Here is a 14,446-nt window from a genome sequence, read left to right on the forward strand (position 1 = left end):
GACTCCCGTGGGCAATTCATTCGGGCTCAAACGAAATGACAACGAGCAAATATGACAGTTTTGGAGGGGGAGGCAGTTGCCTTACTCGATGCCATTCACTTTGCTGTTGGGAATATATGGGACCGGGTTGTCTTCGAGTCCGACTCAGCTACTCTAGTGCAAGCGCTATCATCTCCAGACCATGGTGATTAATTCGGAATTTTATGCTATTGTTTCTAATATTATTTTTCAGTTATCTTTACATTCCAACTTCGAGATGAAGTTTGTTAGGAGACAAGCGAACATGGTTGCTCATAGCTTAGCTAGGGCGGCCTATATTTGGGCTAGTCACCGTATTTTTTATTCTTATTCTTCTTGTATTAAACACTGATTGATTAATGATAATAATTATTCTTCATGTATTGCTCATAGCTTTGTTATCTAGCATATTAAATGTCCGCACAGTCTTTCTATTATTAGACTGCATGTGTTACTTCACTTTAGCATTCATGTACAAGTTTTTGAATCCATTCATGTAACATTATACGTTAACAAAACCTATATATTTACAATATATAGTACTTAACTTGTTCGGAGTGAGGTTTCCAACATAAGATTGTAATTATTATAAACATAAATCACACTTGTAATCTTGTCTTACTAACCGATGAGTCATGAGTACTGTAGTATTCCATCTTCCAGACCAGACCATGAGCACCAACCAAGTGGTATGGCAGGTGGCAGTTGTTGATTGAAACACAGAGGTTGGTTTGACGAATCATTGTTTGACATCCAATTAGTGGGAATATAGTGGCGTGAGATTTCATTAATCATTAATTATGGACTATTCAAGCAAGCCCCACCACTTCACTTCATTTTACCTTAATCAAACATAATTTCTTTCCCACCCATCAACCTTTAAATTGAAAAATGAAAGTTTTTTTAAGGTGTTTTACATTTTTGACAGATAAATCTAAAAGTAAGGTGTTTGAGTAGAGAGTAGAACGCGATAAGAAACCATCTTAATCAAATGCATATCCAACATGAATCACATCCTAGATAAACAATACCGTGTAATAGTTGATGTTTGCTCGGCCACTTGCGCTACTCTTTAATTATTATTATTGCATGTATATTGGTTTAGATTAAATATCTTTTTTTTTTTTACATTTTACATCTATAATAATGTAGGTAAAATATTACACTCTGATTTATACAATTTTTATTAGGCTTGGTTGCATTTCCAAATTTTATAATTGTGCAGTTTTGACCCTTTTAATTTAAAATAAATAATTTTGACCCCTCAAATTTATCTTATTTTGCATTTACCAATCAGGAAAAGCTTGCTGGTACAACAAATACAATGAACAAATAGGAACCGTTGCAGTTCATTTTGAAAATATAATATCACTGCCCCCCCATGCACGTTTTAATCAAAAACACTAACATCTGACTAATTTTAACAACGTAACATCTCATTGTATATGCTAACTCCAACTTCTATCTTGAAAGACTCGTCGATTTATTTTTTTCATGTGTTAAATCCTCGTGCATGTAATGTTCTTCACTTCTGTCACTTGTAAAGTACACTTTAAATAACTAACCTTTAAATAGTTTTCAAAGTCTTGTCTTTTATGTGAGTCAAAAAATAAAAGTCTTGTCTTCTATGTCAATATTTTCAACAATTTTCATTTTTTATGCGAAACTTTTTTTATATATGTCGGTCATATTAAAAATAACCTTTCATATGTTAGGTCCAAAAAATATCTATCATCTTAAATTATATTTCAATTGTTGGGTTTTGCACTAAACATACAAGTTTGGTGCGTTGATGATATATAGGTCTACGCTCTAATACCATATACCATAAATTTTAGATTTGAACTAACTCGTAAACCAACTTATAAAATGAAGTATATGTCAGTAGTTACATAGTATAGCATTTTTTAACTTTTATTTTTACAAAAGTCTTGTATCATTTGAATTAGTCACTTATATATATTCTTTTTTTATGTACCCAAAAAAAAAGTCACATATTTTCTCAATGACAATAAATATAATAACTTAAATAATATTGATTTATAATCAATTACACAATAGGATAACTTTAGATAAATAAATATAGTACTATAGTCTCTTCAAAAAAAATGTAGTACTGTAGAATATGTTATATAGTACGTTTCATTAAAAAAAAAAACATATATATAGTACGTTTGAGTTTGGTTTATGTTCATTTATTGAAGCTAGGTGGGTATGGCAGAATCAGATGATGAATCAGGTGGTCAAGCTTCAGGGAGCAGAGAATTACTGCAAGAAAGGCTTCTTCCCATAGCAAACGTGGGTAGGATCATGAAGAAAGCGTTACCGACGAGAGCAAAGATATCGAAAGAAGCTAAAGAAACGATGCAAGAGTGTGTATCAGAGTTCATAAGCTTCATAACAGGTGAAGCATCTGAAAAGTGTCAGAAAGAGAAGAGGAAGACAATAAACGGTGATGATCTTGTGTGGGCCATGACTACACTTGGCTTTGAAGAATATGCAGAGCCTCTTAAGGGTTATCTTCTCAAGTATAGGGAAATTGAAGGAGACAAGAATTTCTCTATGAATATGATTGGTAGTAATAAGGAGCAGGAAGGTAGTATTCATCGATTCTTCCAAGGTTAATTATATTTGCAACAACTAATAGCAGGTTTATTTGTTTATTTATGCCTCCTTTTGAGGCTTTTAATGTTTGATTGCAGAACTATACACTAGTTTGTTATTGTTGTTTGTATTTTTGTTGTTGAGATTATAATATACACATTAAGTATAGTGATGATTTGTATTTTTGTTTTGAGATTGAGAATATATATACATGATACAAATTAATTTTGGTGATGATTTGGAATACATTTGAATTTTTTTGCTGCAAAAGCAGGAAGTAAGTTTGGTAAAATCACGGATTTTGTTCCGTAGTTTTTGTCAAAATTGTAGTGACTCATCATGATTCCATTAAACTTTGGAAAACTCAACCCACACTTTCACTTGAAAGAACCTAAATAATTGAGGGACTAGTTCATGTCCATAAAAGAATACAAATATTAGAATGGCTATAATATATATAAATGGATAAGAGGGAGCATTATAATTAATTATGTTGCTTAAAAAAAGGGATTATAACTAATGCATATCTTTTCATTAGAGTTGACTTCAAATGGTTTAATTAATTGCCCCCCTCATAGTGGATGTAGGCACTAGGCAGGGTAATGCATTATCTGAAGGCCTTGCTTAAATGAAATAGTACGTGTAGGACAAGAGCATTCAATTTCCCTTGTTGCAAATAAACCTAATTCATTTGCAACAACTAATAGCAGAGTTCATAATGCATTTAGTTGTTTATTTATGCAACAACTAAATGCTCTTGTTCAAATGATTAGAATATTAATAATTTGAAACAAAGGCCTTGCTTAAATGAAATAGTGTATGACATGACATTGTAGAGAAGAGACAAGGATGATAGGGTTCGTGTTTGTCTGGAGTTAAGTATATGCTACCAAACTGTTTTATTGCTTCCACGTGGTATATGATCATGTCCTTGATCTTTATTATAGTTAAAATTCAATTGGTTTTAATTTCAAACATGAATGAATAGTTAGAAGACTCAAAGAAAACGTTATCTTTTGAGATTGTTCACACAGTGCATAAAATAGTACTGAGTTACTAAGTTTGTAAAAATGACTGATACGAAGCAAGCCATGTATACAAAAAGAATAATAAATTATATAATGGATTGCAACCTATAAGGTGCATTGACCTTTATTATGGATGGATGTTGCATTCTCGCAAATACACAGAATCATAATGAATGTACTTCGTCCAATAACCTTGAAACTTTTGAATACTTATCTCGAGCCATGGTTTCATATTTCCATTATATATAGTGTGTATTACAGCAGCACTTTCGATATCTTTTTGGTTGACATCAGGGTTGTAGCCAAGACCCAAGACGTGCCAGGATCGGTTCAGCGGGAAAGTATGTTTCCAGAATGTCATAAGACCAGGTGGCAGTGTTCCTAATTTCCATAATTGTCTATCATGATTCTGTAGTCGGATTAATTAGAGAGGAAAAATCGTCGATGAAATTGGAAAGAAACGAGAAATTAACAGCAGATGCATTTAACTCAATTTTGTCAAGTTTTGGAAAAGTAAATTAAAGTGTGCTTACCAGTTTCTGCCATTTGTGGTACACCTCTGTGATGTTTTGCTTCTTCCATTCAACTAAATCAAAAACATTCATACATACCGTATGCCCATCCACAAGCACGAGGGTCAAAATTCTTTGCAACAAGAGGATTTGAGAAGTTGAGGTAACCATCAAAACGATGGAAACTTCCTGCACAAGTTTCAACAGCACCGTTTATGTTTCCCTCCAAATTAATCGACCAAAGATCAGTAAGGTCCTTTTGCACAACTACATCATCATCGTCCAAAAACACCACTTTCTTGAGCTTTGGAAATATCTCAGGCAAGTAGAAGCGGAGGTGGTTCATCATATTCTGTTGTAAGGCGCAATGGAAGACAGTGGATAGCTTTGGGCAGCCAACTGTGTTAAGGCCAATTAAGGCTTTTTTCTTGTGCACACGAAGCTGATGCTCTGATGAGTGGAGCCTAGCTCTAAGCTTCTAATTCACAGCTGTGGCACAATCATCTTGAATTTGACTTGCTTTCATCAATGATTGCTCCATTGCCTTCATTCTCTCATTTTCACTGCATTAGTAGAATTACAAATATAAAGTTAATAAAGATGAAATATAGCTATAACAACATTGGAAAACCTTCTGACATGTACTCTTAAAGGATTACTTACTTCCTTGGCAAGTCGGAATCTTTGCTTGCATCTCCAAGCGTTCGTGAAACTTCCTTCACCCGTAACTGAAGCTCCCGCCCGTGTGAGATGGGAAGGGAAAGATAAACTTTAGCTTGGATGAGCTGATCCTTTAGTTTCTGTACACGCGCATCAAACGGCGTTGGACTATTATTATGCTTGACAGTTTCTATTACCATGGATCCATTATTTGTCTTTGCTAGAAGATTCAATATGTTGGTAAGGAAAGTTTTGCATTCAAACGGCGTTAGACTTCTTTTCTTTTCAAGTACATCTTTGATGTTTCAAAAAAAATAAAATTGAAAGTTTTGCTAGTGTGACCAAAAACCTAAGGAAAGTTTTGTACCCTGCATTAATGAACAAAGTACAATCTCATGAAGTAAATATGTCACTTACTATAGTTTCAGATACTTGATGAGAAGCATTGGATAATTTAGTAAGTTTTCCCATCATTGTCATCAACATCAAAAGCATCAGCCTTCTGCAAGTAGTTACGTTGATTGACAAACTTAATATCATGAGGCAAGTTATCCATGTTTGAAGATTCTTCCCTACCGACAATAATATTTCTCATGACAACCCTATACAAAACCCCTGGCTAGCTGCAAAAAATTAAAACGAGGATGACAGTGATGTTTGGACAAAGGAGACTAGGTTATGTGACTAAATAAGGATTGCAAAATATAATATATATTTTGACAAGATATATAATATATCCCCTCAAAATCAAGTCAAAATATATATATATATATTATATATATATATATATATATATATACCTTATATGTTAAAATATTTGTATTGGGCCAAAAAAATAAATTGGACCTTTTAAGAGGTTGATCGAGTTCCCTCAAAAAAAAAAAAAAAAAAGGTTGATCGAGTAACAGGTCTAAAAAGTATCTCTACTTTTAGGTAAACTTGTGAGATTTAGATGGTTCAAATAAGTACGACTTTTTCGAGTGGTTTAACGTATAACTGATATAACAAATCATTGTTTCAAATAGCGAACTATGACTTTTTAGAGCAGTTAAACGTGTAATCGATCTAAAAAGTTTTTGGGAACAATTGTTAATTACCATTCATCGCAGAACGGTTTGTAACTCATGGTAGAGGTATTTTTGGAAGTTTGAGGTGCTTGTGAACAATTGTTAGGTGTCTAAAGAGCAATTTCCTTTTCTTTTTTATGAATATTTTTCGGCACTCCAACTAATTGTGTGTCCCACTTTTAGAACTCACAACATTGTCTCACATTTTTCTAGGATACATATCACTAAATTATATTATAAGTATTTGTGTGTACTGTACGTATCGATATTCGATACGGATACGACTCCATGTTTGGAGTTTCCGAGTTTCATAACTAGCATTGAATAACATCATCCACTTAAGTAGTTAGTGTGATTTTCATTTAGTAGTTTTTTTTTCTATGCCTCAAAGTTTACGCTAGACTAATTTGATTTGGAACTATTGGAAGTCGATTTGTTTTTAAAAGTAGGACAACTTCATTGAAATGGACAGAGTCTAAACAAGATTAATGAGCACATTTAGGTTCAATTTTAGACAGTGAAATAGAATATGTTTTCGCAAAGTAAACTTGGCCTTAGATTACAATTTTGTTATCACTTTTTAGTGTGACTAGCAGACCTGGCAGCAGATTGCATATGAGAGGCCCCTATCAATGATTGTGTATTTGGATTGAAGTTTGCAAACTTATATTTAAACAACTTCATTTACAAAATTTTAATTTTGATCAAAATGAATTTAGTTTAACATGATTTATGTTTATTTTCAAATCCCTTCATGACAAAATGAAACTCTTGGTCAAATGATTCTGATCAAAAGTACTTTGGTCAAATAATATTAGATTATTGATACTGTTATTTCATTTTCTTAATAATATTTCAAGCATTAATGTACAATAATTTGAAACAAAGGCCTTGCTTAAATGAAGGGATGCATATAATAATAGTGTAGAGTAAGACATTGTTGTGGGACAAAATTCCAGGTGTACAAAAGAAACTGTTTTATTGCTTCCACTTATGTTCTATATGTGACATGACAGCGACATTATTATAGTTACAATTCAATTGGTTGTAATTTCAAACATGAAAATAAGTTTTTGAGATTGTTCACACAACGAATAAATTTTACAATGAATTACTCCTCTTAAGGCCTCCAGCATTCAAATAAAAATGGCTATTTGGCTGGTTAGAGAAGTTTGATTTTGTAGATATAGGGGTAAATCCAGAATAATGTCCATCAATCTTTGCCAAGTATATGTCATTAATGTACCTCAAAACCTCATACTTTTCCATAAATGGCTGAGCTGCATATTCATCAAATGGCATCCACTGCAGCACATAACAATTAATATCAACGCTGTTGCTATATATAATGAATATACATTTCCTCATAATACTAAAATTTACTGTCAGACAGTATGAATTTAAGTAAAACAGTTGATTCCAGAAAAAAGAGAGTTTCCAATGCGACGTAATGAAAATAATATATGTAAGAAATTGTGGTATTTTAGGGATCTATAAGATTGAATATTAACAAACCTTATTTAGTGCATAACTTCAATTAAATTGTACGTACCTTTGCAGCTTCTATCTCTACCTCTTGGATTTTGATGTCAAAAGAAAGTGGGCGCAACAAGCACACAAAGAATAAATCTGACTTCTCAAAGAATGTCATGTGGCTTTGTCTGTTAATCCAATGAAAGAATAAACAAATGTGAATTCCGGTTATCAAAATTGTAAGCTTATAAACAAAAAGAAAAAGAAGTTCCTACATTTTTTCAACAACTAAACAATAAAATCTGCAATATGAACATTTTCCAGCACATATTATCTGACCGCTTATAAACTATGATACTGTTATTGGTGCACGTAGCAACATTAGCAAGTTTAATACTTCAACATGACCAAGCAAAAACAAGGACTCTCCATGTTCAGCCGTTGGAAGTTTGGAACTTCCTTTTCCAACACACAAAATGAAATATTATATGTAAACGTGCTACCCACCTGAATGCTAATACTTCCACAAATTCGGAGTCTATCTGAAAATTGAAAAAACTTGGAACTATTAGGCTTAGAATCACATTGGTTCTTTTGTGGTGGATCAAATTGCTAATAATTTCATGTCTAGTACACATTCGATAGGTACCGCAAAGAGATCACTTACTCCTGTTTCTTCTTTGACCTCTCTTACTGCTGCTGCACAAATGTCTTCTCCCTGCAGCGGAATGAGTAGATTATATAAACCAAGGAATAGCTTCTTATACTAATTAGCAAAAGATATAATCAATACGTTTACCTGATCAGCAACTCCAGTAGGAAATTTCCAAGATCCAGTTCCCTGAAAATGTCCAGTTTTTTCTTGAAGCACTAGAACCTAACACCATTCGATAACTAGGAAATGAGACATCAAGACAAAATACCAATTCAGAATTATGCAGAGTTATTTTCGGTGAGACACATTATTCATTATCACTGAAAATACTGACAAGAGATCACATAGGAAAGACAGATGGACATACATACATACATTAGAGTATGAAGATAGAATTTAGAACAACCAACAAAGATAAAAGCACATTCATCAATGTTATTTCTATGTATCAAAGAGATGTAAAGAGTTTCTTCACTTTTACTTTTTGAATGACTGAAGTAGTGTTTGCTAGAATTAAGTGTCGAATATCCAATTTCTATTCCCATAATAAAGGGACAGCCCTCTAAGGCTCTAACCATATGGGAGTGTGTGTGCTTCCTGAGGTAAAGATTCTTAGTTTCTAGCTTTACTTTCTTTACGTAGAAATTTATCTGGATAGCTGCATACGTTGACGAACTAAATTAAATCCTTGTCAACTTTCTTATTTTGAAAATAGGAAACCTCTACCGTTCTTCAGGAACCCACTGGAGTTGTGTATCCAGAGGACTCACCTAATAATGCTTCTGATCAAGCATCTGAAACTATAGTAAGTGACATATTTACCGCATGAGATTGTTTCGCTTGTTATTGTTACTGTGTTCATTAATGGTAGAAAACCTTCCTTAGGTTTCTGGTCACGCTAGGGAAATTATACATTTTCCAAAACCCTAAATATATAACCATATGGGAGTGTTTGTGCATCCAAAATGTGCAGAAACCTGATCATGTGGTTGCTCTGCATTGTGATTATTAATGTATATATTGTTATGAATCATGGAATCATAGGGAAGAAGGTCATAATGATCAGCAAGAAAGCAAGCATAAGAGTACTCATGTGGGAGATACTCATAGAAACTCGTTATAGAAATGAATAGAATGATAAAAGATGATGATTTAATACACTAGAGTGAAGTATTTATAGGAGTGAGTTGGAGTAACTAACTCCCTAACTACCTAACTAACTTGGTAACTCTAGTTAACCTATCATCTAACTCTAGTTTATTCAATATACTGTAATATATATACCTCTCGTTTTTCATTTACCACAAACGCTCCAATACCCACTCGGTGTGTGGCATTTGCAGGAATGGTGTTTGCACTGTCTGCAATCCAATGTACAAGCATCAAATATTTTGGTTCTGCATGGTGATACCAAAAACCTTCCTGCACAGAATTGTGACACATAACAGAAGTTTTGATTAAAATGACAAATTAGTACACAAGGACATCAGTTAAATTCATTTTATCATCAACTGTTAAAACGCTTCTCAAGAATCAATAAGTGTAAGCTGTAAACTCACCTTAATTAAAGTTTCCACAAGGTTGGCCAGATGAATAGGTAATTTTATCCAAACACCCTTCTTGCCCTACAAGACAACGTTGATTCAATAACTCGACCAAACAAAGATAGTGACAATTTCCAGCACAGGTGATGAGGAATTAGGATGCACGCATTCCAGAAGAATAAGCCATCAAAAACTGTTATACTGTAAACTGTCCCTTATTGAGACCCAAGTTTTGTTCCGTATTCCTAATCTTGTTTGCCTTTCAAAAATATCTTTAACTTTCTGAATAACTAAAACACAACCGGTTTTATTTTTTAGATGCTAAATAATCAGGAAACTGGATTGCTTATATATAAGTTAAATCAGAAATCTTAATGTAAATTTGAAACAATTATTGTTCTAGTAGATAAGTTTTAGATTGAAGGTCAGGAAAAATAATGATATTTATGAGTGCCCTTAGTCAGTAATTAAAAATATATTTATGTGTGGATAGAGAAATTAGAGAATGCAGTATGAGCATGAAAAAGGAAAGATGAAAACCATAAAAAGGACAGTAAAACTACATAATGAATCAGATCTATGAAGCGAAAACAATGCCTAACTAATACATGATGAAACTTTATATGGAAATGCCATATTGCCTAACTAATGACATGAACAGAAACTTAATAATATAGATATTCCATAGTGTAGTGTGCCAAATCTTAAGTTTTGCTGTGAAGTATCCTATCCTTTAAATTGATTAAGGATAACAGAACTTACTAACAAACAAGATGAGCATCAAAACGTTATACACATACAAAATTGCATCTATTAGAGTTAGTAATTAATAGTACCTGTTGTTTCCAGTTAGAAATTGAAGGTCTAAGAATGGATAAGAAGGTTGTAGAATCCATGATAGGGTGATCCATTAATTCGACTATAACACCGCTGTATTCATCATCAGTTGATGTAAGTAGTTGAATTTGATCTTCTTCCGTTGAGGCTGACATTCATGAAAATTGGAATAGTACTCGCCTCGCCTCGCCACCACTCTGATAATCTTAACTGGAAATTAACAAAATTAAACTGGTTTATACATCTATCTATTGTATAATAATTGAGTTCTCACAACTCAGTTTTAGTTATTGATGAGAAAAGAGAAAGTGATGAATCAAAAATTACTAGTTTTGAGGCTGAATTATATGAAATACTTGAAAAATGTTTGTCCACCTCAGCAGCAGCAGCAATATAGTTAAGGTAGCTCATGGTTTGAGTTGTGATTATGCTATTGTTTTTCAAATTATTATTATAGGTGTCCGTGTTGTGTATGGTGTCCGTGAATCATTGGCCGAGACCCAAAATGAAGATTGAATTCAATTGAAAGTAGTTGTGTTGTGAAACATACCTGTATGTACAGTCGAGACGGATATGATATGAGAAACAACAAATTACAGATTTCCTGTTTTTGCCTATGCCGAGCTGCACTAACTAACACCTACTTTTTTTTTTTTTTTTTTAAGAAAAACATACATAAATGACAGTTTTAGTCATAGTTTTGAAAACCGGACCGGCCGATTGAACCGGTCCGATCGAGAACCGGTGGGGGGACCGGTTCGAATTTATAAACGGATCGGTCATGCAATCAAACTGGGCTGAACCGGTGAGACTCGGCCAAACTCGGTAAAAATCAGTGAACCGGCGGGTTTGACAAACCGAACCGGTTCTATGTGAAGCAGAAATTAATCATATTAATTTTCCAAAAAAAAGCAGGGTGTTGAACCCACGTCTCTTAGATTGCAATGCAATCCCTTAACCCACTGCGCTGTGTAGATCTTCTACTTCTATTTTGCTTCTTATCAATTATATATAATAATTGAACAATTTTTTTCAAAAGGAACCAAGCACTCTTTTTTATTTTAAGGAACCAAGCACACTCTTATCATTTAAATATTATTGTCCGACATCTCAAATATTTTAATAAACATTTTTTTTACTATATTTTTTTTGAAAGAATTTTTTTATTTTACTATATTTATTTGAATATGTATTACTCTGATTTTATTTTTGTCCCTAAATATAAACCTTTTTTTAAATTACAATACTCATTAATTATTATTTTTCCAAATATATCCTTATTTAATACTATTATTTAAATATATGCAGCTAAATTCAAGGGACGTCTATCAAGTTGTTTTTATTTATGTCATAAAAATGAAAAAAAAATTGAGTTCAAAGTCATTCGGTTCAGTCTAATTTAATATAAAGAATTTTTTATATAAACTGAGTCATCCGATTCAGTCATGCGGTTCGACCAGTGGTTCAACCAATGACCCAGTACCCTTACCGAGTCGATCACCGGTCCGGTTTTTAAAACTATGATTTTAGTCCAACCACCTATGCTCAACCATGAAATAAACAAGGAATAAATCATGGGGGTACAAGGAATCTACTTTGTTCAGCACGCTAACCTAATTTCCAAGACATTTTACATACCTGAATAAAGTAGATTCCTTGTACCCACATGTTTTATTTCTTGTTTATTTCATGGTTGGGCATAGGTGGTTGGACTAAAACTGTCATTTTTGTGCGTTTCTAGAGTTGGAAATAGGGAGATAGGACTAAAACTGCAAAAAACATATAGTTTAAGGACGATTTTGTTCGATTTAAAAAAGATAAGACCATTTTCGTGAGTTGGTCAAAATGGTAGGACCAAAAATGTAATTAAGCCCAAAAAAAAAACAACTACCTTATTTAACTAATCTTTTTTTGTTATTATTTTTATAATATTTCATTGTATTCAAATTACTACTGTATATTTCCTTATTTCAAAAAAAAAATATACTATATATTTCCTTTTGCTTTTCCCAAAAAATAAAAGGAAAGAAATTATATTTTTTTATTTTGAAGAAATTATATATTTATTATTCACATTTTTTATACAATTGAATTGAAGCAGTGATGAATTTTGTCTCAAATATACACATTTTTTATTTATAATTTTTTAATAAATAATTCATAACCATTGATTCTTAAAAGTAATCATTCTTGAAAATTCTTTTAAAACACTTAAATCATGTTGAAGACGTTCTTAAAACACTCATCTTTTGGACAAGGAAATGATTCTACAAGCTATTATGAGATGTTTCACAAACCACCTTGAAATTCTGGACATATGTCCTACGTGATGTCCGGGATACCAGGAATGTCTTAACATAATATCCTAAACACTAGATATTAGGGGTGTTAAAACCCAAACTAATACAAAAAAAAAAAATGAAAATTGCAAAAAATCGAATATTTTCGGATGCGTTTGGATGTTGTTTAGTAAAAATTGTTGTGATCGGATCGGATTTCAAATCACTTTTTCAAAACCGAACAAAACCACAAAAGTAAATTTTAATACTTATTTATCATTTTATTAGTATTATATATTCCATTAATATATTATTTGTTTGTATTTAATCTTACATATTGCATTAGTTCAATCCATATTACAACTTCATATGTTTCAAATATAACATATCATTTTCATCATGTAATGTTAATTCTTTTAATACATTTGTGTTATGTTTTGCATCGAAACTATTATTTTATGGTGTATGTGTAATATTAATATTAATAAAAAAAATATAATTACATGTTGCTTGGATGTCCAAAAATCGATCCAAATTAAACCGCATATATTTAGATCGGATCGGATTTTATTTTAGAATAATCATCCAAACCGCATGAGATTTTTATTTTGGATCGGTTGACTTTTTGTCTCAAAGTCGATCTAAACCGGATCGCAAACACCCCTACTAGATATAACAGCGCAACGCAATAAACATTAATAAAGTAAAGTGTGGGGAAAGAAGATCACAAGAGATTTGATAACCCAGTTCTGTGCAACGTCACCTACATCTGGAGACAACCATGCCAAGAAAGGGAATTCACTATAATAATATTAGTTAAATGTCATATGTGAACAACCTCCGATTCACCCCCTTCTCACATAATCACTACTCGTGGTATTTCCATCTAAGACTCCCCTTAGATATGAGATCCTCTCTCACTTTCTTCTCTCAATCACAGCCCTTGTGATTGACTCAATCACAATTACAATCAAATAAGGAGAACAACTCCAATGAACAAAACCTACTCTTGCAAGATGCACTAGAGTGGTTTATAAAAGACAATAATACAACTCAACTATAACAAATCATCTTTGTGCTTTGATAATCGGTGACAACACACACAGAGAGGTATACAAAATAAAGCACATGGCTTAACAAGGACATGAAACCCTGAAAGACTCTTTCTTGGATACGACAGCTTCGACCAATCTGCACAATGTTTGTGTCTTCCTTTATATAGCCAGAGGATGCATGGGTTTTTCTTCGATCAGGCTAAACAAATCAGCAGACCAAAATGTATATATGGTCTTCGCAATCTTCAATGAGCAAATATATTATTTCCTAAAATGTTTAGGACAATTACTTTAAAAGCACGACGTAACAAACTGACAATCGTAAACTTCTAGAAACACACGCCTCTTGGACCACAAGTCACGTGAATACAATCTTTAATCAAATCTTCAAGTATTTCACGCAAAAATATAATCTTTCAAGAAATCAAAACAAAGTACTTCACTGATACATGATGTCGTACTTACATGTTCAGAACATCGAGTACATCATCTTGCTAGAACTTCTTGTTTCAACAAAATGCAGCTAACACAATATAAATCCCAACACACCTAAAACATAAAATTTGTCACACATATATATATATATATATATATATATATATATATATATATATATATATATATATATATATATATATATATATATATATGCACATGCACTATTTAAATCGTTATATTGAGTTGGTAAATCATAATCAATTATACGTGTTTTAA

At 32.4% G+C, this 14,446-nt stretch overlaps 2 protein-coding genes and 1 pseudogene across 2 annotated transcripts; 1 reads left to right on the forward strand and 2 right to left on the reverse strand.

Moving 5' to 3' along the window:
- The first annotated feature begins 2,135 nt into the window (after positions 1 to 2,135).
- Positions 2,136 to 2,790, forward strand: LOC25494319 (nuclear transcription factor Y subunit B-3). Its single transcript, XM_013603201.3, has one exon. It carries the CDS (start codon positions 2,233 to 2,235, stop codon positions 2,641 to 2,643), a length of 411 nt encoding a protein of 136 aa, XP_013458655.1. The 5' UTR covers positions 2,136 to 2,232; the 3' UTR covers positions 2,644 to 2,790.
- Positions 2,791 to 3,148: 358 nt separating this feature from the next.
- Positions 3,149 to 5,022, reverse strand: LOC25494320 (probable galacturonosyltransferase 4; annotated as a pseudogene).
- Positions 5,023 to 6,842: 1,820 nt separating this feature from the next.
- On the reverse strand, positions 6,843 to 11,042 carry LOC25494321 (nudix hydrolase 2). Its single transcript, XM_013603203.3, has 9 exons — positions 10,949 to 11,042; positions 10,398 to 10,608; positions 9,577 to 9,642; positions 9,302 to 9,439; positions 8,162 to 8,239; positions 8,030 to 8,080; positions 7,870 to 7,904; positions 7,442 to 7,550; positions 6,843 to 7,194 (listed from the first exon to the last, which is right to left on the reverse strand). The coding sequence occupies exons 2-9, from the start codon at positions 10,551 to 10,553 to the stop codon at positions 6,991 to 6,993; spliced, it is 837 nt and encodes a 278-aa protein (XP_013458657.1). The 5' UTR covers positions 10,554 to 10,608; positions 10,949 to 11,042; the 3' UTR covers positions 6,843 to 6,990.
- Positions 11,043 to 14,446: the final 3,404 nt, after the last annotated feature.

The sequence above is a fragment of the Medicago truncatula genome, chromosome 4, assembly GCF_003473485.1.
Source record: "Medicago truncatula cultivar Jemalong A17 chromosome 4, MtrunA17r5.0-ANR, whole genome shotgun sequence".
Classification (NCBI taxonomy): Eukaryota; Viridiplantae; Streptophyta; class Magnoliopsida; order Fabales; family Fabaceae; genus Medicago; species Medicago truncatula.